Here is a 26,217-nt window from a genome sequence, read left to right on the forward strand (position 1 = left end):
TGTAATTGTCAGCTGCGGAAACCGGTCATTGGCTCAAAAGGACCGTGTATGAGTGTTCTCTATCTACTCCACGGCTCTTCATGGGCCACGTCACGTCACGGTGGGGGTAGAAACGGATTCCTGAGCGCAGCTCGAATTTCCTACAATCACATCCTCACATTCAACTGCGGACCTAGACGCTGTATGCGCTTTTTGTTACTTCAACAAACCAAACTGGCTCTTTCTCACAAAATGGTGAGAAACCAAAACGCTGTAGACATTATTTTACACCATCTAACGTTAAGCAACTTTTGTCGTATTTCCTTTAATGCTTTCTGTGTTACATTCTTCCTTCCTTTATCCGCTACGCCCGCTACAGATGTTTCGATGTTTTCCAGTTGTGGTTTTTCTCCTGGTCGTAGTGTGCTGTTATGCCGAGGTAAGTTAAAAAACGACCTTTATTACATATTTAAATAGGGGTTTGCTTTTGAGAAACTGAATGACAGATTCTCTCATTGCTAACTTGAGTTTAATGAACTGAGGCATACCGTTTTTCCTTACGAAATTTAACAATGGTTTTTCTACAGTAACTCAGTTATTCAATTACAGTTACTCAAATGAATTACTATGTTGCACTAAAAGTGTTTCTTTGCTCGCCAAAATTACCTAGTCATCCCGAAGAAGCACTGAAGAACCACTGAAGCACCAAAATATATTTCTTCAGTATAGCACTAAAAGGTTTCCCTATGATTACGAGCCAAGAAACACTTTTAGTGCTATGTAGCACTATTTCTTTTTAGAGTTGAGTAACTGTAAAACTATGCATGATTTCGATACGTTACTGGATTTATTTTATTGCTATACTGGACACATGGTTAAAGAACTAGGAAAGGTGGAATGAGCATGTTAAGACATTATCCAAATAGTCCATTAGGCTATTTTCTTCACATACAAAGCCTCTGAAAATTGTGCTTTCTTGTATGCAGTATTAAACCTTGAAAAAACAGTGTGTAGTGAGCCAGTCGGGATGTAAAATCAAATTTGTCTTGATACTCACATGCACATCACATGGTTTGTTTGTGTGGTTAATGACCTCTGTGTGTGGCGAGAGGTTGGTGGTCTTTGTATTGGAAATTTTTGCAGAGCTATAAACAAACAGCTGTTAAAGCAACCAGATAACAAACTGTTAGGAGGTGCTTGTCAAAGAGAGATGAGTGTACATTGATGAGTGCTGGGATGCAGCTGCTCATGGGGCCATATGTTGTGCATTGAGACAATGTGTTTTTACAGTGTATAGTGCAAGAGTAACTTGAGCTCACTTATAATATGTGCGATAAGTCAAAAGAAATCTCAAACTCAGTTTATTAGAAACAACAATTACATTTTTGTCCAAAACAGTCCGTTGTGTCAACGACACATGCAGTTGGAATTTGCTTCCTGTTAAAATATCTGTCATTTCTTAAACCCAATTGTGTTTTTTTTTCTTACAATAAACAAGCTTTAGTTATATACAGTGTTCTAAAGTACTGTTTTTAATTTGATGAAAAGTACATTTGTACTATGCTTTTGTATTACAACATGCATGTTATTGCGGAGTACACTTCCCTAGAATGATGCGTAAAGTCATTTCATGCTGTGGCGTTTGATAAGAAAACATTTAAGCTAATATAATTGAAACTCATAATGGATGTCAGGCAGCCCTGTGTGATGCGTCTTTGCACTATTCATGTAGTTTATGGATGTGGTTTGTCTCTTTCTTGTTTCTGACCCAGTGGGGGCTTTGGTACTGTCAGAGTTTGTATCCCCCAAGGGCTTAATGTACTGCATACACAGACATGCTCCTAAAGGGTGTCGGCTCAAATTTAACCCACTGATTTTCTCGCTCTCACAAACACAGTTCACGCTGAAAGAGTTTTGTGGCACACTTGTATCAAAGTACATATAATGCTTCACATCATAAATGCATGCATGTGTGTCAAATATTATGTACTGGGGTATCAGTGGTGTAGAAATCGAGAATATATCTTCTTCATTTTTTAAGATTATGCGTTTTAATATCGTAAGCTTTACTTTTGCTATTCAGCAAGAATCTCGTTGATTTAAAAAAGGACACCAGTTTAGAATCTAATAAAAATGGGCACAGATCAAATTGTATGGAAAAACTGAAAGGTGTGCAAAAGGAACCCAAAAAACAGCTGACTTACAATATTTCTTTTTCTGACAGTGAGAAATCTGATGGTTGAATAAATTCTGTATAAGAAGAATAAACAACCTGAGCTCACAGGAATTTTTTACGTATTTAAAAAAATAAACCCCTTCCCTAACCCAACCCCTAAACGTAATGTCACCTGTGCGATCGTAATCATACTTAAACATTCATATTTATAGAGTGTTCACGGAACTAATTCATAGAAATGAACCACTTTGCAAAATACATGAATTCCTGTGAGATTGTGTTGGAACAAAAGATTTAAGCTGTAGAATGTAGGAGATTAATACACCCACAAACAAACACATTCTCACAAACTGCAGAGAATAATGAATTTTAGAACTAGCCTGAATGTAATAGCAAAGAGCACATAATGCAGTTACCTAAATCTCATCATGCCGGATCCCCATGGATAAAAAAATGAGCTTAGTTTCGAGCTTTCTAGCTGTTTTTCTCTTCTGCCAGCAGGTAAGTTGAGTGTGCTCTAAGCTCTGATAAAAATAGAAGTCACCTAGAAAAAAAGAAAATGATGGAGAGAGAGTGAAAGAGAAGGTGGGGAAAACAGAGGTGGTGGAGTAGAACATTGTCAGGGTCATGTTGGCCCTGCTGCTGTAGCTGAATGCTCTTTACTCATAGTTACAGATATATAATGGCATTTAACTAATAAGTGTGTATTAGAGAAAACAACATATTATACTGAAAGATATTGTTATCTTTTTTAAGGCAGATTTCTTTAGAGGGTTCATAATGAATGGAATGTATATGTGTATTGCTATAATTACTTTGTTCGTAACACATGTTAGTTGTTGGGTCTGAGACTACAGACAGCTGTTTTATTCGGTCATTTACTCAATGACCTAACAGGCAGTGTTTTTGTATGAAGGTTCCTTTAACGGAAACTGGTTTCAGACAGGCACCATAACGTCATGTCTAGAGATCTAGAGCTATGTGGAGTGAGCTATTGAGAACAAAGAGGTATTAAAAACCCAAAGAATGCAAGCCGTTAGTATTTCCATGGCAGTTGTTTTCTACATGCTTACCAATGGCTACTCAGTTTTGGACACTTGCTGGTTGTATAGATCTATGACTAACTCTATCTGTGAAGGCAGAATTCTGTAGGTTTCCGTCTCTGTCAGTATTTATAAGATTTTCGCTAAAATGCTTTCGGGCCATAATGAATCATTCTTGCAGTGAATAACTGTAGGAAGGAATGCAAGGCTTTGGGTGTGAGTCTGATGTTCTTAAACAGCTGGTCAGTCTTTTATGAAGGGGTTAATCCAACTGATAATTTTAATAAACGGTGTGCCCGTGAAACAAATATAAATTTGTTACATTGTACAAATTGTCAAAGTCATGTGGCGACCTATGACATCTTAGTGCTCTGATCTCTGATTGATTAAAAGCTCATAAGATTTCTGCAGAATTGTAGAATGGCAGTATTAGCCAGTATACACATCCTGACTCAATTATTGTTGACTTAAATTTGATTATTCTTTCTGCCATCAATAAGAGTGAATTTGCTTCGCATTTGAGCATATTTATAGTGTGTGCCATTTTCTGGATATTTTAAAAATCTCACCTCAGCTTAAAGATCCGGTGTATGAAATTTAGCGGTATCTAGCAGTGAGCTTGGGAATTGCAACCAACGGCTCACTCCACCCCTCTCTTTCGAAGCACTACGGTGGCTGCGACAGGACTAGATGTCGTCACTTTCACATTTCTTTGCCGAGGGAGATAACGTGTTTACGTAACACGCTCTATAGAGCAGTTTGTCTGTTTGGAGCTACTATAGAAACAAAATGGCGAATTCCATGTAAGGGGACCCACGGTGTATGTAGCTAGAAATAGCTCATTTGACGGTAATAAAAACAAAATGCTTTATTATATGAGATCTTTACACCTCTGAAGACATAGTTATGGATATGATATTGCATTTCTGTTGATACTCCCTAATCTTCCACATTGCACATTTGAAGGGGTATAATTCACATCTCCATCACGCTGTCTTGTTATCTCGTCTCTGCTTTGCAAGCCCAGTGTCCTTTTTATATTTCACTCTTTCCCCATTTTTCTCTCTTCACCGTTCTGTAGTTTGCATTGTTTACCATCTGTCTTCTTTTTCCAATTTTCCTCTGACATTTCCCTCCCCCATGTCTCTCCATGTCTTGTCATTGGCTTTGTGCTGGTGTTTTATGGCCATGTTTTGTATAGCCATCACTGCTGGCAGTGCTTGAAAGAGCCTCGTAATGAGAGGGAGAAACAGACAGAAGAAAGGATGAGGTGATTACTGAGGCATCAAGAAATGTAGGTCTGCTTATTTTGATTATGCTACATATGAATATAAAACACAGAGATATAAGCCAGCATTTAAAAAACGTACAGATTCTTGCTCACAGTTTTCATGTTGATGTGCAAGTTACATTACTAAGAAAGATCTTAAGAAAGAACTCTCCGTCTGTAGCTGTAATACCAAAATCTGTTCACGCGTATTTACTCAAAGAGCAAAATTAGAGTTGATTTTTGAAAACTGAATTTTCTAAATTGGCTTGTTAGTAATTGGCTATGGCTGTTAGTAATCAGCATTGGCAATGTTGCAAGCATCACTGCACGTCTGGATAGGACACGTTGTTGTTACAGTAGTTGACTTATCGTTCTTAACGCAGCCTGGATAATTAGTCTAGTTTTGGGTTTACATGACCGGTGACCCTGATATGACCCATTATTTTTAAGAATAAAGGTTTTTTTATGTTCAAGGTAAAAGGTGTTTTTATGTAAGTGCAGTGCTCTTCAATTTGTTTAAATTGGACGATTTTAACTTTATATGTCATCCTAATAAAATAATCTTGTGTTCAAACTCAAAGACAAAAACAGCTTACTGAAAAGGTATAGTAGTAGACATACGTTTTTTCACTATGCTTTAAAGTTTCTTGTAACTTTGGCGACTTTTGGTGTCAGACAAAAAATATCAATGCACCACAAACTTCAGCACTTCACCTAAAGAAAGTAATATTAGGGGCACATATGTGGCCTATGATATCGGGTTGGTTTTATATAGAGGTTGTTAGATACAGAATTTATCTGATTTGTTGGATCTAAGTAAGGTCCATAGTGTGTTTTGGTGTGGCTTTTAACTTTATTTCCCTTCATACAGTACATCATTACATAGTCCTCCTCATCCTTTCCACCTCTTCTTTATGCCATTCAAATAAGCTTTTCATGTCTTTTTTATGCACACAGAACTGGTTGATATTACTGAGCAAAATTATGTAGACATCCCCACTGAATACATTACCATAATTAACAGTTTAATAGGTGTTAATGCATGCTAAGAAAACTACACAACCTATCATTGAGAATCCATCTAATTCAAGTTCTTCAGCATATTTTGAGCAAAGTACAAGACCACGGTTAAGATTGTGAGACCTTTTTCTCCAAACACATGTCAGCCATTAACTCAACTCCACCAGTCCGTGACCTCTTGCAGAGTACTGCAGCCGGCAAGCCTAGATCACTGGAACAGAGCCTAGAAGCAGATGGTGGGCGAGACATAGATTGAGAAAAAGTTACTTTGGGTGAATAAGAAAAGTCGCCAGGGATAGGCAAAAGTAAGGAGAGGACAGACTGCAATTTGAAGTGAAAGCCAAAAAGAGACAAGGGATCAGAAAGAGGGAAATAGAATTATCCATTGTGATACAGGGCTCTAGACTTACTCTTTTTACTAGAAGCACTGTAGCCCCTGGCTGATTTTTTTAGGAGCTCTAGCAGAACATTAAGGGGCACACCTTAAATCTGCATGCGATGCAATTAATGATATTTTTTCTCAAAATAGTGTACTTCCTGTAGCTCACTGGGAAGAGAATGGTGTTAACAACACCAAGGTCGTGGGTTTGATCCCACGGGATTGCACATACTTAGAAACAAATGTATAGGATAATGCAATGTAAGTCGCTTTGGATAAAAGCGTCTGCCAAATGAATAGATGTAAATATGACATTACTCAATACCAGGGTCATACAGAAATTGCAGACTTTTTGTTAATTCTGTGCTAAAATTTGGGAACAATCAGCAGAATTCTGTGTAACAGTTTAAATGCGTTCACATTTTTACAGAAATGCAAATATGTGTAAATGTTTTATAATTGTTTTAAAATACTACCTGTCTATGCTAAGTAAAGTTAGTAGACCAAATTAGTACTGAATTCATTTGGACCAACTGAAAATGTGCATGTCATTTTGAATGAAAAAGTATATAACCTATTGTAGCAAAGATCCATACAGGAAGGAATGAGGCGGGAACCAGCAAACATAAAAAAACTTTTATTATAATAAACAAACAAACAAACCGGAAAAAGATGCCTACAGTGGGTCGACTGCCGGCCATAGAAACACACTAAAACACAACGTAAAGTCCAGGCCTGGTCCTCTCTTGTCATCCCCTTCTGTCACTCGACCTTTTATGCTCCCGGAGCTCTTCTGTGAGCGATGCAAGACTGGTGCAATCCGCAGCTGACACTCATTATCACTCGCATCACTGGCCTCGGCCGTTCCCTCACGGCTCTCGTCCCGCCTTGCTCATTACACCTATTTTATTGTTTATAGTGTTAAAGCAGAACGAAAGGGCTCATATTAATATGTTCTTATGATTTTATTTTTTTAAGGAACTTAAGGAAAAACGGCCTTGCTGTCTCAAAAACTGGTTGCAAAAGGTGACTATTTAGTTGCAGTCTGGAGCCCTGTGATATAATGAGAGATAGAAAAAGAGGAGTGTGATTACAGCATCTAAAAACATGAAGAAAAAAAAACTAAAGGGACTGTCCCATGCTGTCTGCAGAGCTGGCACCCATCATCCACTCTTTTGCAAAGAACAGATTTGGGAACTGCTGAGTGGACATTAAAATGACCTCATTGTGGTGATAAGAGCGTTTTTGGTTTCACTCAGACATAAATGTTTGTGATTATTCATATTTAGCTCAGTGCCTGCAAGGTTTATTGATATTCCTCAAACATTCTGGTAGAGTTTTCCCAAACTACTAACCTTGAATATTCAGTTCTGCAATTAATTCAGCCCAAACAGCAAATATAATCTATTAGAAGTTGTGGTTTGCAGATAATTTCAGATTCTTTTGTTTTTTAAATAATAAAATAACTTGCTGGTTTGTTAGGCATCACTCACAGTACACATTTGCAGTTATTCTATTCTCTCGCGTGATCTGAACTTGATTGGCTCTGCCACATTCACAAACCCCACCTTCTATGTTCCTTTGTGCTTGTGCCATTGAGAACACACGCTTGAGGCCTCAAGACTTTAAATGAATAGTTCCTCCAAAAACAACAATTGTCTAATTTACATAATTTACATACAAAATGTATTCTATGACATTACAAATTTGGTATTTTAAAGAATCTTTACATATGTCCTACATAAAATACTTTTATCAATACATACTACAACAGTTGTTTGTGACAGTTCAGTTTATGCTCGTACGTCAGACCTATGGCGTAGCCTATGCAGAGCCACGTACCCTACATCATAACCTGACGCGCACCTCTCCAAAAATGTAACAACGCGTCAACTCAACGCGGACCCTAAGCGTACCGCAAGCTCTGTGATTGATCTGTTTGAACTAATGCTTCTCAAACGAGCTGATTCTTCTTCGGCTCTTGTCTTGGTTACATAAGCAACACGTGCGCGGACATTGACACCTAGTGGTCATAGCCTACGGCTTAACCAACCCTGCTCCTGGAGACCGTCCATTGTTAGAATAACAAAACAATGACATGATTACACTGAGATGTAAAAGCATTTCTATATTTTTGGTAAGATGTCTTGTTTTTGGGGTTATTTATATGGAGCATGCAGGCCATGATGTTTGCCATGTTGAGAACAGCTTTGGTTTACTGGAAATATTTGTGACTGCTACTCCTTCCCATATGAGCGAGAGGTTTGGACTCTACTGAGAGACCAGTCTTCTTTTTTCTGATTTCTCAATAGGAAGCATGTGTATTGAGTTTACGAGGAATCTTTGGTGGAATTTAATATCCTTATTCTTTGTCGAAGCTGTTGAAATTACCCACCAAAAGTGCCAAGAAGAAGAGGGGAGAAATGAGCGTGAAATGATCATGACATCATACCACTGCACAATTTAGAGAGAATACTTGTGCTCATTTACACTGATCTGATAAACATCAGGCGTTAAATACAAATCCAGATTGTTTGAGCTGCTTTGATTTGTTTAATATGCTTTGAATTATTTGGAAACTGCAGCACCAGCATGCGTAACATTTTTTTCATAAAATCCCAAAATTCGAATCCATCACAATATTGTGCTTTGCTGTGTTTTTGTGTTATATATTTTGCAAGGTTTGTGACAATATATTATAGTTTATTTTGCTTTCTTATGCCAATTCTCGAAATAATGATTTCTAGAGCAGTGATTTTCACAATAGTGTGACAGTGCTGCTTCAGCATTAAAGTCACAGTATAATGCCTTCAATTACAAACCAATCCAGTCTGCCTCATAAAGAGCTCCTACACACTGTTGTACACGATGGTTTTGCCTATAGTTATTATAGGCCTACTGTATTCCATATGTATGAATTATTCTGCTCATTTTTGTTTACCACTGGCGAAGCTGCAAAAGCATGACAGTATGGCAAAAGTGAGGTAAGATGTGCCATTGAGTGCATTATCATATACAGCTGAGCTGCTTGTGATTGGAGCACATGAGAATAGTAGAAAGCATTGTCAAATTCATTTTTGTACATGTTAGAAATTTTTTATTTCAATGGTGGTTAGTTTGTGGATACTGCGCAAATGTCAAAGTTCAAAGTAAATAACATTTGTGTCTGTAGAATTACCAGTTGACTGGTAAAATACCCTAAATGCATAATGACCTCCAGCTGCATATAATGACACTTTAAATGACAATATTTTCTGCATTTTACAGAGAAAATCTGTAAATTATTACTTAATGCAATTTTTGGAACTGTAGAAATAATATAAATTGCTTTAAAAAACATAAACATTCTGTTGTATTAAATTAGGGTAATATTTTTGTTATTTTAATAGTCATATTTTTAATAACAGCAAAAAAACCTTAAAATAACAGTTCAATGGAAAAACGGAAAGTTCTGTAATAAAATACAGACCATTACCTGTAAAAAAATATGTTTCTAACAGTGTGATCTTAATTATATTTTCATGATGAATTGCACAGTTTTTCAGAGACAAACCTGCAGTACAGAAGTGACGGAAATTGTTAATATTTAGAAAATACATGTTATTTGAATTTCAGTTTCATTTTTCAATTTGGTTCAAAATATTAACCCAGCAGCGAGATATGTACCGAACTGTGAGCTGAGTGTATCGTTACAACCCCATTTCTCATTTATTTTCAGCCATTTGAGGATGCTTTTGAAAATCGTTTAATATGGAAATAAAAAAAATAAACAATTGTTTTAATGCATCATTATCAATATTCATTACAATCAAATGGCAATTAATAACAATTTTAAGAGTTGGATGATTTGCAATGGTGTCTCATTCAAATTTTTTAGTACAACCTGCGTTTTCCGCAGTGATGGTTAGGTCTATTAGGCATGGGACTTTATTATTGTCTGTTTTAAATCATTTTGATTCAGCCATCATTTCCATGCCCCCATTTGTAATGCATATGAATCTGAAGAAAATCTAAATATACAGCAACATAGAGAATAGTAAAATGTTATAAATATAATGTTTATTTTACGCATTGTGCCTATGCGCTTTTTCGTATTATAAAAAAAAGCAGTCCTAATCATTGGTGAACAGCTACACATCTGAATTCTTTCCCAGCATTACTCGATTGTAATAGCATGGATACTATTTGACATGTCTTTCATCTAATGTATTAAAAGTGATGCTACAAAGAAGCCTTGAGTGCTTCGCGTTCTCTCATACTCTTTATGAGTTTCAATGTGAATGTGGAGGTCAGTGTGAATGTTAACTTTGTTAGAAGGCACCTCTTTTTTCACTTGCATTCTTATGTGGAAATCTCTATTTAAATTCCCAGCCTACCATGTGCAACCATTTATCCCTCAAATGGATGAGATGTGAATCTAGTTATGGGAACACGCAAGCATTCCTTTCTTCAAACTTTATCTCCCATTTATATATAATATTTATATTTGTATTTATGCATTTGGCAGAGGCTTTTATCCAAAGCCACTTACATCGTATTGTTTTATACATTTTGTTTGTGCAATCCCCTGGGATCGAACCCAAGACCTTGGCTTAGTTAGCACCATGCTCTAACCATTGATGCACAAGTACTGTATATTTCAAATGTAATGAAACGGATCAAGGGTGCCATTACTCATCATGATGGCAGTCCAGGTGATATTCCAGACAAACCACTGATGAAAAGATTTCTCACAGGATGCCTGTGACAGCACAGACTTTACTCTGCCCCAGATATTTTGTATTGCTGTATCTGCACATGGTTTAAAAGCATAAGTATAAATCTTTCAGCTTGTTTTCTTTGTAAGATCAATGTAATTTAAGCAAATGTTTGTCACGTGGCATTCTGGGGATCGAGTTAATGATGTTTGTTCAGCTAAAAATGTGCATGGAATGTGAAAAAAATAAAACAGGAAGTGATGTCTCACAGATCCCTCTAGACCTTTTTAACTGTGTGTTGAGTTATTTTTACATACAAGTATTAATCAGATATACCAAGAGTGACCAAAAGTAATTTAATACATTTTGTTGTTGAATTGCGATAAACCAAAAATTAAAAAAAATCTATGAATCATCAAGAAATACAAAGATGTTTAACAACTTGTTTAAATGTCATATACCCACAAACATTGGCCAGAAACATCATGTTGTATTTATATACTCATATGATCCATGCATCTATACATATGTGCACAGACAACACTGAAATCCTTCTTGGGGTACTGTCAAGAACATTTCTCTTATACTTTTGTTTTAACATGCTTTTTTATGGTTTTGCTATTTTTTTTCACATCCTTTTGTTCATACATTTATCTGCACATTTGCATCCAGTGGCATTTAGAATCTCTGCAGTCAGTGTTACACAGTCTCCCGGCAGGGTGACATTTATGCTCCAGTTATGGATATGCTGATGCCCCTGGAGAGAGATCAATAGAAGATTTCTCTGACTAGTGACATTCCTCCTGGCAATGTTGACTCAGAAATAGGGTACAAAACAAACTTCTTTGAGAGTTTGAGCTGCATCTATCTGTGATTCTAATGACACCCATAGCACAGCTGATTTTATTCAGGAAAAAAGACTCACTTTCTTCATTGTCAACACAAAAAATTTGTAAACAAAAAAAACCTTGAGTCTTGACTTGAGAACCTATCATCTCCGATTATACTTTTGAAAAGGCCAATGAACTTGGCTAATGGGACGACATGCCAGTCCCTGCCCCGTACATGTTCCCATTCATGCACCTTTTTGTTCTTCGGAGCCTGCAAGGCTTTTGCTGAGTGATCTTCAATTCTTCCTACTTGGTCTACGACGCAGAGCAGCGGAACTTGTCCTGGCGTTTCGGTTGTTGGTCAGAGAGCATATTTTTAAAAGAGCAAATTCTCCTACTCTTGGGTGCAACCGCTCATCCTCGAGCTAGACAGACATGATACCTGCGTCACATGTCTGGGTCCCCAGCAGGCTGAGGTAGCGTTCGTGGATATGACATGTCAATCTCCGTATTGCGGTCACGGGAGGGTATGTTCGCTTGGACACCGCCACAACATCATCTGCTACCTGCTCGACAGCGGCTGTTAAGTGGAATCACGCCACAGCGTGCCGAGAATCTGATTTCGGTTGCAACATCGGCGGGCTACTTTGTGACATCAGACGCTGATGGCTCCCTGCAGCTCCCGGCTACGACCGGTCGAGCCCAGGACGAGATCGGTGCGGAGATGTCAGCCATGCTTACCCGGGCCGCCACTGCACTGCCTTACCCGCAACCCACGGCTGGATTCCTGGACCTGGATACGGAACACAGGGAACCCCGTCCCGCCCAGGTACCAGCTTCCTGGAAATGCATGAGGAGCACGAAAACCGGGAACGCCATCTCCCTTGACCCTGAAACAGTCGGTATCCCAGGTAGAGCGGGCTGTACCGGTACACCTGTGCGCACGGATGGCCGCCACCTGGAGGGGCCGACCAAGGCTCCCTTTCAAAAGCTTGTAAGTTGTTGTCATCGGCGGATCAAGTTGCCTCCGCTTTACGCCATAGCCATCCTGCACCAGGCTGAAGTTAGTCGGGGAAAAGCACGACCCAGTGGTTATGCAGGAACAGCGCCCCGTCACTGACTGCGATCTCTGGGCAACAAAAGTGACAGTGCGCACGCTGGGTCGAACGATGTCCACTCTATTGGTCCGAGAGAGACACCTTTGGCTCAACCTTGCGAAGATGCGAGACACAGAGAAAGCCCACTTTCTTGGTGCTCACCGTGGTCTGCTGGTGACACCGTTGAAGACAACAGTTTTCGATGGTCTGACAGCAGATGAAGCCACATCCTCCCCTGCTATGACCCAGCCCCCGCCAGGGCGTCGAGGTCCCGGACGGTGTCTACATCCCAGCACCTCCGCACAGCCAGGGCATCAACTCTACGTCAGCAGCCCTCCAGGAAGTGGCCTGGACGGGGACCACCCGGGGAGATTCAGAACCTTAGCTCCAATGGTGTATGGGGTATTTGTCTATTAATTTCTTCACTACAACTAATATTCCTTCTTGATTCTTCATTCTTTTATTGTCTCAGTCTGTGGTGTTTCAAAGAACGGCCAAGAAATAGGTAGAGGAATAATCAGATTGAGAAGAGTTAATTAAAGATTTACGATTCTGCTTTTACTGTAAGTATTGATGTGAGTATTGGGTTAAACACTTTCTTTAGCGTTCTTTAGATTTAATTCTTCTCATTCAAGGTACATGGAGAAGAGTTTTTTGTTTGTAAAATAAAAATATTTTACTACCTTAAATCAAAGAGAAAGTTAATAGTGATGCAGTATTGCACAAAGCCGTGTCTCTGTCATGGTTCTGCCCTCTTTTGTCTTTGATTTTCTACGCCCGGGACGTCGAGGCCAGGAGGGCGTACGTTCCCCACGTGCTGGTCCAGTCATACTTGGTGGCCGGGATGAACAATCCTCCACCCTTTCCGGAGCGGGTGGAGATGGTTTATCAGCCGTTCCCGCAGTTGGTGGAGCGGCTGCAGCTTCGGGAGTTAAATGCTCCTCTACCAGTTGCCGCAAGGTCTCCTCTTGTTCCGGTCTGGTGTACGTCCCGAAGCATTGCGTTCTGGGCACGATCACCCTGGGGATCACTACACCATAAGCCTCGCCCCCTGCAGCCTATCCACCACCAGCTAGCCTCCGTGGTAGGCGTGGACGGAGGGAGTCGTGGGACTCCCCGTCTGACTCCTCCACCAGGGAGCTAGTCGGGCCCCCCACCGCTTCTCTGCAGCCGGCCACATGTCCTGTGGGCCGGTCAAAGATGAAGCCTAGGAGGGGGCCACTGTCCAGCCCTGCCCAGCAGTTGGCATTTCAGTCCTGCCTTGCCCGTTGCCTATCCCATCTTGTTTGTCTGACGTTGTGTCGTGTTCTTAGTTAGTCTATTTTTGCCCCCCTTGTGGGAAGTGGGTTTTTTTTATTCTTGTTTTGTCAGTGTTCTAGTTCGTTTTTGTTTATTTTGTCATTTATTAAATATCTGTTAACCCCTTCACTGCTACCTGCACTTTGGGTTCTTCCCTACCACATCAGTCTCTAACTTAAGTATGACAAATTCTCCCAGGCATAAACCACCTTGGGCGGTGCTCATAGCCACAAAGAGGGATTAATACTTGACACATATTCCATTGCATAATAGTGTGGAGAAAATATCAGCCAAGCCAGCAAAAAAAATCTAAACAAAAACTGTGGATTAACTACTATGACAGGTTTGGAACAGGTAATATTTAAATGGATAAATCACTTGAAAATAAAAAAATATTTTATAATTTACTCCCCCTTTGAAGTAGACACAAGATGATGTTTTGAATAATGTTGGGAACCAAACAACATTGTGCCTAATTGACTTCCATTGTATTTTGGGTAAACTATGCCTTTAGTGTAACCCCAAACTTTTCCCCTTGGATCAGAGAGGTAACAGAACGGCATTGTTTGATATAGTATTTTGTGAAGAGATATTATTGCATGCATTGGTTTGCTATTACAAATAGGATAGAGTTGAAAGAAAGGTCAGATTTCAGCGTTGTCATGATTTCAGAATCAGACACAACCCCACATTCCTCGACTCCTCTACGCAAGGAATTTTTGCTCTATCTTTCCTCTGTTCCTCTCCTCAGCGATCACACCAGCCATCAGTCTGCCAGAACAGTCAGCAGAGTAGACAACAGCAACTCTGCTCAGATTCAGCAGTAATGTGTGTGTGAGAAAGAGAGAGATAGTGTTTCCAACTTCCATTGCTTTGGGGAACAGTATAAACTAGCAGTCTATTGCAAGTACCAAACAAATCATGTAGAGTTCACCAAAAATGTTCAGAAAATAAGTCTTTATAGCAATTACCCAAGTTTAAGAGTTTTGGTGTGTCCTTTATTCATTGTTTCCTGTGAATGAGTTGAGACTGCTAATGTATTAGTAACTATAAATTACTATACCATTGCCTTGGGATTAAAAGTTTCTATCAGACATTTTTGTCAAAACTCACATTCTTATTCTGTGACAATTTAATAGAATAGGAGAGAATCTGCCTTTATTGTTCTTGGGACGCAGGGTATACATTAGTGCTCATCATCAATAATTTAAAGACTAATTTAAATTAATTCATTTAAATACATTATTTATATTGTGGTACATCAGTCTTCACGAACATTTGTATGTAGACAACAGAAAAATAGAAAAATAAAAATTGTTACAAAGCAGCTGTAAAAGAAAACATATTGACTATAAGAAAAACATAAAGGGTAAAAACCGAAAAGGTGAAAACACAGAAGACAGACACAGGCACACCCACACACAAAACACTCCACACTCCACACAACACACAAAACACATCCAAACGAGAACACAGACAGACACGCAGACAAACACACGCGCACCGGGTCAATCACCTAGAACCACATACCCTAGATAAGGAGAGAGAAACACGTCATATATTAAACAGACAATAAATTCCTATATGCAGTGTTAATTAAATAAAACTTAAAAATTCTAGCACCGCCCGACCATCCAAACAGTATGCAAATGGTGGCGAGGACCCCAAAACTCCATTTGAGGGAAAAGAAACTCAGAGGGAAACCAGACCTAACCAGGGGATACCCTCTGGTAAAAGCTTTAGAAGACTTTATCCAGCTCTATCATCTCGGCTTGTGTCATTGCGTAGGCATGTGAAGGACTGTAATACAAGAGAAGTTCACTCAAGTAGTGAGGAGCTAAACCATGTAGGACTTTATAGGCAATAAGCAAGATTTTAAAGTTAATGCGATGCTTTATAGGTAACCAGTGCAAGGTTGACAGAACAGGGCTAATATGGTCATTCTTTTTTGTATGTGTTAAAACTCGAGCTGCAGCATTTTAGACCAGTTGGAGTTTTTGTAATAGGCCTGCAGGGCAACCACCTAATAGTGCATTACAGTAATCTAGTCTTGATGTCATGAATGCATGAATTAACTTCTCTGCATCTGACAGCATATGATGTAGTTTAGATATATTTTTAAGATGGAAAAACACAATTTTACAGGTGTTGGAGATATGGTTCTCAAATGACAGAGTACTATCGAATAAAACACCAAGATTCTTTGCTGAAGACAAGGGTTTTATGGAACATCGGTCAATAGGTAAGCAGTATTCTTGGTTGTTACGTATGCCGGTTTACGGTCCAATAAGTAACACTTCTGTTTTGTCTGAGTTCAGTAATAAAAAATTGTTACTCATCCACTTTTTTATATCAACTATGCATTCCACTATTCGATGGAATTGCTGTGTTTCATGAGGCTTCGAGGAAATTAAAAGTTGCGTATCACCAGCATAACGGTGAAAGTTAATTCCGTGTCGCTTTATTATATCTCCTAGAGGTAGCATGTATAATGCGAAGAGATCTAAATCATTTCAAAGCTTTTCCCTTAATGCAGACATAATTTTAGAGTATATGTAGGAGCGTGCTGTGGTAAACAGTGTTAGGAGTGTGTTAATAGATTTTATGATATTTAAATACTTTGTTTCATTTTAGCTCAATTACCTTTAGTCCAATATGTTACTCAATGTCACTGGAAGTTCAAATCAGCCAATCAGATGAAAGCTTATTTTTTAATACATTTATGTTTTGTGCGCCATATGTACCAGTGGATCAGCAAATGGAGCATGGGTGGTCTGTCTTAAACTAAGACTAATATAAAGGTATTTTATTTTAAAGAAAATACATACCTACGTGTTGTTTTTTAACCAAAAGGCCTAGCAGAATGATGTCGGCTATGCAATTGTAGAGGTCTCTCCTTATCTCAACTACAGTACAATTCCAAGCTATCCTGCCTTGTTGTCATGGCAACATATCTTCGTTATGATCTGATTTAGCTAAAGTGCGCTACAATATTCATTTGTTTAAATGTCAGCGTGGCTTCCCTGTAGAGAAGAATATTATGCATGAGTCCTGGTTGTGTTCTCTCTCATTAAATGTACCTCTGCTGCATCTGTTCCACAGTAGCACTCGGATAAAATCTTTACAATAAATTTCTCATAAACTTGTAATTTGGCAGCAATGTGTCAGCAAGTCCTCTGATGACCTTTAACAGAGGTGATGATGAAATAAAAAACATTGTTGGTCTGTTGAAACATACTGTATACTACCATTGAGCCTTTGTTTAAATGTGGATCGTTTGGTGTGGTATGTTTTACTCCAAAAATGTGTCAATGACAAAGCCGCCCTCAGGACAGAACATCTCCCCATGGATAGTTGGAGTGTGTGTGTGTGCTGTTAAGAGTGTATTTGAGTGACACAGGGTGTAACCAACAATTGCGTAGTTTATGGGAAAGGAAAGAACAGGCAGGATTCCAGATGTGACGACACTCATACTGTACACACAGTGTAGTTTAATGTGGTCAGATGCAAGGGAGTTTCTGGAGAGCAGGAGGGGTATTTCAGGAAACTCCTAAATCATTACTATTCAGGCAAAACTTGGCAGCGTGTGATTGGCCAGCTCTCTATTCACATGACTTTAGCTTTTGTGTGTATGGGGTCCTGTTGCAGGGGAATGTTAAGAGGAACACAAAGACAAAAAAGGGGCAAAATAAATCAAGAGGAAAAGTAGTTTTGTTTACACTTGTAAAAATTAAGCGTATTCTGTCAACTTGCACATAATCGAGGGGCATAGCAAACATTTGAAAGCTTTTGCGAGAGTTCAGAAGGAAAAAAACTAGGAAAGCTCAGAATGTCTATTGTATAGCTATAGACTTAGGACTGACATGTTGTCGTTGTGTCTGGATTATTCATCGTGCTGTGATGGTCATGTGAGGCTCGTGTGAATCACCATTGTATTTAAACTGCACAGAGCTTCTGCCCTCCAGGAACTGAGTTTGACACCCCTGTATTAAAAGAAACCTCACATCATTGCTCCATCTGGTGGTAGAAAAAAGAATATGTATATAATATGTTTTTTAGACTAAGGGCAGTAATTTTTTTCTCATTTTTGAACAGCCTATTAAAAACTTATAAGTATATACATTATACACTTAGATACTGCTGAACTTAAAGGGTAACTCCACCCAAAAATGTCTCACCTTCTAGTTGTTCCAGACATGTATACATTTCTTTGTTCGGTTGAACACAAAAAGAGATATTTTGGAATAATGTTAGCAACCAACGGTTGACTGACATAGTTGGAAAAAATTTAAGGTTAGTCAACTTCCCCTTATAGGCATATTAATTTAGGACAGTATTTCCCGAATAAAAAGCAAGAAGTTTGTTTAATTAACTATTGCTAACATTTTACAAGTAAAATTTGTGTTTTCAAACTGCTATTAGTGTGTACCTCTGTAAGGTTATTGTGTCATTTATATTAAACTATGCATTTGTACCTTGAGGGTCACACATTCATTATAGGATGAAAGGGTGCTGTTCCAAATATGTAGGTGCCCTAGTTTTCAAGGAGAACCTCTAGTTGTCAGGGAAACTGGTGACAGGATCTCTCTGGAGTGTTTAGAAAGTGGAGAGAGTTTGGCCATTTTTAGATAGAGTTATCAATCTTCCGTCCCCAGACACAGAAAAAAGTGTGTGTGTTTATAAGACAGAGAGAGACTGTATGTTTGTGGCAAAAGTAAAAATAGAGCTTGCTTTGGTTTCTAGTTCCGGACGGTATTCAGTTTAGTGGTTTCGCAGTCAATTTAATAGAGACATGAAATCACAAATTATACAAACATTCATGAATGTTAATGTAAACAGTTTGGGTAAAACATTTTGTGATTATTATAAACTCAGAAGATGTGTTTGTACATATTTAATTTGAAATTGATGTCAGACGATGCTTGATATCCCCCATAAAAATAGCAAACTTTTCTGAAGGTTGATGCTGATTAGTAAACTCACCACCCTCTGTTGGTGAGAATCTGTAGGTGCACAAACATATTTGGACCTGTTCTGACATTAACAGTACAGCTGTACTGTGTCTCTTTGTGTTTTATTGATATTTATTTCTGTATATTTTTTGTGTGTTTGTCAGCAGGAGGCACAGAGCAAATCAAAGGTGTGTGCTAATGTGTTCTGTGGTGCTGGAAGAGAGTGTGCAGTGAATGAGAAAGGAGAGCCCAGCTGTCTGTGTATTGAGGTGAGTGATACAGTACATAGACATATTAAAGAGATAGGTCACCCAAAAATGTTAATTATGTCATCAGTCGGTTCCAAACCTGTATAAAAAATCTTTGTTCTGTTGAACACAAAGGAAGATATTTGGAAGAATGTCAGTAACCAAACAGATCTCATCCCCTATTTACTTCCATAGTATTTATTTTCCATACTATGGCAATAAATGGGGGATGAGATCTGGATTTTTTATCCAGTTTTAAATCTGGATAAAAAACATTGTGTATATAATAAAAATAAAATGTATTCAAACTTAATATATATTTCAATTGCTTTTATGGTTACAATTGTTCCTGTAGTTCATTAACAGTACAGGCATATCAGGGTCATGGGATTCTCATCTCCGAGGGCTGGTAAACCATATAACCAAACAGGCTGATGTATCTGGCAAGTTCATATATGTGAATGTACTTTCATAGACTTTTGTTGTTCATCTGCCTTCATCTCCCATGTCTCCCGCAGCAATGCAAGCCTCATAAGCGTTCTGTATGCGGCAGTAATGAAAAGACTTACCGCAACCACTGCGAGCTGCACCGTGACGCCTGCCTCACTGGACTCAAGATCCAAGTGGCCCATGACGGACACTGCAGAGGTGTGCGGACACAAGAACACAACTATACAAGAACACCTATAATCTGCAATTGCAGGGTTTTGTTGTTACATTTCTTATGTAAATTAACAGTTAAATTGACCATATTGAACTTTAAACAAGCATTGATTAGCAGACATTACATTAGTGTAGTTAAAGTAAAACTATACAATAGATTCAACAGAATCACATGTTCAAGGAAAAGAAAGTAACGCATTGAACTATTACTAAATATCTACTTGTAAAAACCATTATGGAGCCAGTTTAAGCTCGACTGGATGCGATAGGTTGTAGGCTGTTGAGATTTATCAAGCTGTAGTTCACACAGTTCTCTTCTGTAACTTTGACCTGAGTGTTGGAGCATTAGACAAGAAACATACGGTCAAATCCAGGTCCCAGTCAGATATCAGGCTGTTCTCATCTCATTGTGCTTTATTATGACATGATTTGATAAGACATGGTAACTTTATATCTCGACTTCATGTAAAGGTGCTCAAGTGATAACCTGTGAAAGCGTTATCTATAATCATATACAGCGTGTTCACCTGTGAAACAGCACTTACATTCTTATCTTTGTTTCTTTTAGAGAAGAAACAGGAGAAGGCAGCAGCCAGTCCAGGTAAGTGTGTTTATGACAGCAAGCACAGAGCCAGACTTTAGATCTCTACTTATCTGCCCACTGTAGAGATTAGCTTCGATTTAATTAATAACATACTCTTTATGAGGTATCATATGCTAAATGTAGCCATATATGGGTCATTTTAAAGAAAGGGCACAAATTCAGATTTATACTGCGTGTGGTTGTTTTTTATCTTTTCTTTCCACGTTTATTCAATATTGCTTTGAATCTGTCATCTATAAATTTACCACGGCTACACTGAAATATTTGGATGCATTAAATGGGCAATTAATAGAAAACAAGTATGTCCCATTTATGTTTATTCAGCATGAAATGAGCAGATAAACCCTGTCAGTTGAATTTCATAAGAACTTGACAAGGCACATTAGGATAAGGATCATTTGGTTGTTTATTTTCTAAATTAGATTTATAGGCTTAGAAGGTGGGCCATAAGCCACTCAATTGAATAGAACATTAAACCCTCTATTTAAAAATATGTAAAGATATTACCTGAATTCTTTAATCTTTATATTGTCTTTTATAGTAATGTATTTTACCTGATTCTTGTAAAAGTGTTGGTTTTCTGTATTCCTCTTTAACTTGTCCTCTGCAATACAGCAATCTATCCGGAAATGTAATAATTAAAGGATTGTATGTGTTTTTGTGTGTCTTTTGGATAAAGTTGTGTGTTACGTTGCTGATCGTAATGAGTTGCGCAGACGTGTTATCGACTGGCTGCAAACAGAGGTTGTTCCAGATGGCTGGTTCACGAAGGGTTCTAACTTTACTGATATCCTCCTCAAGTACTTCAAGGTGTGTGCCCTGCTTTCATTTTTTTTTTAAATAACTTTAACATGGAATCACATCTCTGCATTCCTTTTCACATTTTAAGGCTGCTGTGATATAATTTTAAGCATATTCAGTGCTTTTTGAGTGAAACGACCGGTGTCTATGATGGCATTAGTCTGATTTCGTCTGATAAAAGGGATTTCTGAAAATTACCCTCCAACAGGGAATATCAGTGGCCTGCTGCTTTTTAAAGTGCTTTCGGGATGCGGCACATCATTTTTCTGACAGTCGCCTAAGTTGTGTGAAAGACAACTATATATCACCTATGTTTTCACAAAGCAACTCTTTTGATTGATCAGTCTATTTCAATGGTAACTCATCTCTGCACTCATCACGTCATTGTGAAGCTCAGACAGCTAAAGAATAAGACTTGACCACAGTCCAGACACTCATCTGCTTCTACAAAAGCAGCTTTTCGCTTACTGTTCTCTACTGGACCGTACACATCTTTGGACAACTGAGTAGATAGCTGAAGTGATCAGAGTTATCTTGCTCTGAGCAAACTTCACTTCAGCACCTTCACAGAGTCAAGATAATCTGACTGTTCAGAGTCTGGCCTGCAACATTGATCAAATCCCCCCACAGCACAGACACACAATTTCCAATCTCTTTCTTGAGATAAAATAGAAATAGAATTTGACTGACACTTTTATGAGTATTGCGTGAATAATCATACAAGTTTGTTACCGCGTTTCAAAATACGGAACACTTCTTCTTAAAATCGACACAAAACAATTAAAATCGAATCAAAAATGTGGTAATAGGGTAAAAAAAACCGCAAACCTCATTTAAAATAAGAAGAGAACTCATCTAGTATAATGTATATGTGGTGTAACTTTTTAAAGAGTTTATGATCTTATTTTGGACAGTATTCTTAGAAAGTGCCAGCATAACAACATAGGATCTTGTTTTAATATCTGATCTAAACAATAAGGGCAATATCTTTTTGTGTTTTCAGTATAATGTTTTGCTTTCTTACAGAATTATGATAATGGCGACTCTCAGCTGGATTCTGCGGAGCTGCTTAAATTCATCCAGCACAATGAGACCGCTATACAGATGAACTCTTTCGTTGAGGAGGAGAACAACCGCTTACTCAGGTTTTACACAACATGAGTATAAAAATATGTTTTCTTTTTTGCGTGTGAACTATTGCTTTCATTTATTTTGCTTATAGGTGTGTAGAAATAATAAATAAGTAATGATCAGATCTCTTTCACACAAAGAGTTCTTCCTGAGCACTATAGGAAAATCCCCCATTCACAAACACTGATAAAAACCGCAAACATTCCACTGCACAAATGTGTCCTGCCTATCTGGATACCTGGGTTGCCGATTAAAATAACAAACGAGACTTAACAATAAAATCGTTTAACATCACCTTTGCGGTTCCTTGCTGGATTACCTCTGAATTAAAAGCTTGAAGGGAATGAACAAATAAGTAAATATTTAATAATGCCTGCATGTGTTTTTAGGAGTCTTTGTCTGGATGCTCTTATTGAGCTCTCAGATGAGAATGCTGACTGGAAGCTAAGCTTTGATGAGTTCCTCAACTGTCTGAAACCAGGCTTCAACCCACCTGAGAAGAGTAAGTCCATCATTTATAGATCAAGACTGCATAGGATTTGTTTAGGCAAGTTTGGCCTATCTGATTCCATTCCTCAATTTGTATTTAATCTAAAAAAAGGAATATTTTAAGAGTTTGGTTCCAAAATGAGATCATTTTTTATGATGTTAACATGTTTTATTGTGTTAGTTACATCAATGTGACCATGTCTATACCAGGTACAACGCGAAACATTTAAAAACAGCACTAATATAGAATTAGTCGTATCGTGATATCGCGTCGATCCCGATTTAGACAAAAACTCTAAATAACACGTGAAGTACAACCACCCGATTGCCACTTTAAGTTTTCAGAAATAAATGTCAGTTTGAACTACATCATAATGTACATGGTCACAAAATCATTACACACCAACTTTAGTTTTCATATTACTGACATTCTGGGAAGACTGGCCAGTCTTCCACTGAAAGTTCCTCAGGCTGAGAGGGAAAGCATGCAGAACTAGGTGAAAGTTCAGTGGGAGGGATGGCTCTAAAATCGCATTCTTACTCAGAAAACAGACTCATGGGTCTGCAGAGAGGACACTTAGTTATAACATTCTATAGTACATAGCTGCATTTTTTCATGTACATTACACATTGGATTGCTTTACATCATTTGGTTTTATTATTGTAAAACTTGACTAACAGGTTATTCACAGCGATGCCATAGAAGAACCATTTTGGTTCCACAAAATCCCATTCAGTCAGATGTACTTTAAAGAACCATCTCTTTCTTACCTTTTTATAAACTGAAGAACCTTCTTCAGTGTAGTATGACATATAATCAAAGTACAGTTACTTTAAAGACGGCATTATCTCTCTCCTACGATCTTCGGTGGGTACTCTTGACAATTAACTTGCTTTTAACTATTAACCATTTTTCACAATTATTCCTTACAATAAAAATTAAAACAAATTCTTGAAAACTATAAAAACATATAAAATATTATATAAAAAAATTCTGTCTACATATGTTTATTTTATTTTGTTATGCATACATAATTATGCTAAATAAGTCAAAGCTCATGATTTTTACCCTCCATGTATGTAAATGCTAGTAATTATTGAAATGATGTGAATTGTTGTGTAATGTGTAGCTGTACTGATCTGTGTAATGTTACAGAATGCGCTCTGGAGGACGACACCTTCGAAGATGGAGCCGAGACACAGGTGGACTGTAACCGTTGCGTCTGCGCATGTGGAAACTGGGTGTGCACTGCCATGACTTGTGACGGTGAGATCACCAAACTCATGTTTTTATCATATTTCAAAGCAAACAGTTCTGATGACATTTTAATTACCGATCATATTGTCATGAAATGAGGACCTTGGCATTCTTCACAGAGAAATCCCCAGTTATAGAAACAGATGGAGGTCATGAGATGACAGAGGAGGAGTGGACCCGCCGTGTTGCTGAACTCAACAAGCATCAGGTCAACTGACTGTTAAATCAAAAAATATTTTATTTAAAAGGGCTTCCTCAAACCAGCATACCGCTATTGTTGCGTAGATAGCCTTTAATAGGGAAAACACCTGGAGGGGAAAGTGAGTTAGTTCATAGCATTTTGTTTACATAAGGCTTTTAAACTGCGGTGCTCTTCCTTATAGGCTGTTAAATGTAATTTTAATACGTGTTTTTAGATTTTGTAAGTGAAACACTGTCACTGTTAGTTTATTACCTAGATCTAAAAATATAAACAATGGACTGACTTGTAAACTGCTTCTCTCCTTTAGGAAACTGTTGAGAACATGAAGACCAGCACAAAAGAGGTCTAAAACCACAAATAGAGCAGGAGATGTGAAATAAATTCCACTCCTACCGATCACAATCAGGACACCTGAGATAATGTACTATTATTGGAAGCACCATTTTCCATTAATAGATTATTTCCCATTTCCATTTATTTGCTACCCTTATTGCATCTATTCTGTAGTTAGTGTGTTTTGTGTTATGATTGTACTTTTGTATGTAGTTCATTAGCTTTTCACAGTTTTGTATGTTTAATGTATGTCTTCGAGTGCTGTACATTGTTAAACATTGCCGAAGAGGCCCCAGCACTTTGTTTCGGGGGCCCTTATTTCTTGTAATATTCTTTTTACCATTTATTTGTTTGTCTACAGTTATATGTGGAAACATGTTATTTGTGATTGAACCTATGGCAATATAAGAATCAGAAAGGGGAAGAGAGTGATGAGAATGAGAACCTGGGTCCGTCCATCAAACTGACTTGAGCTGAGAACACAATGCTGGTTTTGTCAGAGCCTAAAAGCAAGAGATAGGAGATGGTTTATATTTATGTAAGGCTGAAGAGAAAATAGTCAAGGCTTTGTTATGCCTACTTTCTCTTCTCCGTCTCATCATGGCGAAGGCAGTCATAGTCTTGAGACCTTTTCGTGAAGGTGCTAATGTTAGTATTTCTCTGTTTTGCTGTTTTGCCCTTTTGCTTTAGACGGTAGATGAAGCTTAGTAGGACATATAGTAAAACACTAGATGAAGAGCAAGGAGTGTTGAAATGTGTTTCAGCCAGTAATTTGACAGAGGGTCATTTCTGTGGAACTAGCTTTACCAAACAAAATGGCAAAAGAATAATAATTCGTATTGTGACAAAACCACCACCAGTTATTACTTGACAAACGTACTCTCTGTGCTATGAGCGATGTTGCCGCAGGTCTTCTGTCAAAGTCCTTGTATTATAGTAAAACACGTCATACATAAAGTAGAATCATTTTACTTTGGCTAAGCTGAGTTTATATTTATAGTTATTGCTAGAAGCAGTTCATCTTGACTCTGATAAGTACAACCCTCAGCTTCACAGCAGAACTATAACTGAGCTTGATCATGTTTTATCAATTCAGCATTTTAACTCTTACACTGTGTCTACACGGGACGTTACAGGCGCGACATGAAAACCTGCTTGTTCTTAATGGGTTTGTTACGCCGCATCCAGTGTGGATAAGAGTTACAATTATAATGGGTTCTAATGTATTTCTAATGTCTTTTGTCGTCTTGAGCCAGTCACATACGGTCTAGACACAGTGATTGTGATGGGACTGAGTCCAAACAGAATCTGAAACCAAAGCCTGATGTGGATGTTGTATGAAAATCTCCAGGTACACCACTACTCTGGACCCAGCAACGACTTTGTACCTGTACGTGAAAAACTTGTCAGAATAGGAATTAGATTTGCTATTGCCTCTGTAGTGTAGATCTATTCTTCAAAGAATCAAGTGTGTATGAGTGTGAAAATACTATTTTGTGTGTGTGTGTTCTCTTGTTTAATTTCCACTAAATTCCACTTACAGTATGGATCTTTAAAGAGTGCCTTAAATATACAAACAGTGTGCCACTAATAAAGTGGCTTCTTCTGTAGGTATGAACCAACTAATATAGGACCCAGTCCACATGAACTTTTCAGTATTATAGTAGACACCTAGTAACTGTCTTTTATATCTGTGTATATCTGTGTCTTATTCAATGAGACAGAATTAAACATTTTCTTGTAAAA

The 26,217-nt window shown here is 38.1% G+C and overlaps 1 protein-coding gene across 2 annotated transcripts; it reads left to right on the forward strand.

Annotated features, from left to right (window-relative positions):
- Positions 1-26,217, forward strand: fstl1b (follistatin-like 1b). Of its 2 annotated transcripts, none has more exons than XM_079464931.1 (11): positions 1-234; positions 359-418; positions 18,907-19,011; positions 19,509-19,638; positions 20,222-20,254; positions 20,937-21,067; positions 22,085-22,203; positions 22,579-22,691; positions 23,835-23,945; positions 24,056-24,144; positions 24,446-26,217. In XM_079464931.1, the coding sequence occupies exons 1-11, from the start codon at positions 49-51 to the stop codon at positions 24,485-24,487; spliced, it is 1,119 nt and encodes a 372-aa protein (XP_079321057.1). In that variant the 5' UTR covers positions 1-48; the 3' UTR covers positions 24,488-26,217. The 2 variants fall into 2 exon arrangements, with proteins under 2 accessions (XP_079321057.1, XP_079321058.1); XM_079464932.1 differs by having other exon boundaries at positions 145-234; positions 18,910-19,011.

Source organism: Barbatula barbatula (assembly GCF_947034865.1).
Source record: "Barbatula barbatula genome assembly, chromosome: 9".
Lineage (NCBI taxonomy): Eukaryota > Metazoa > Chordata > Actinopteri > Cypriniformes > Nemacheilidae > Barbatula > Barbatula barbatula.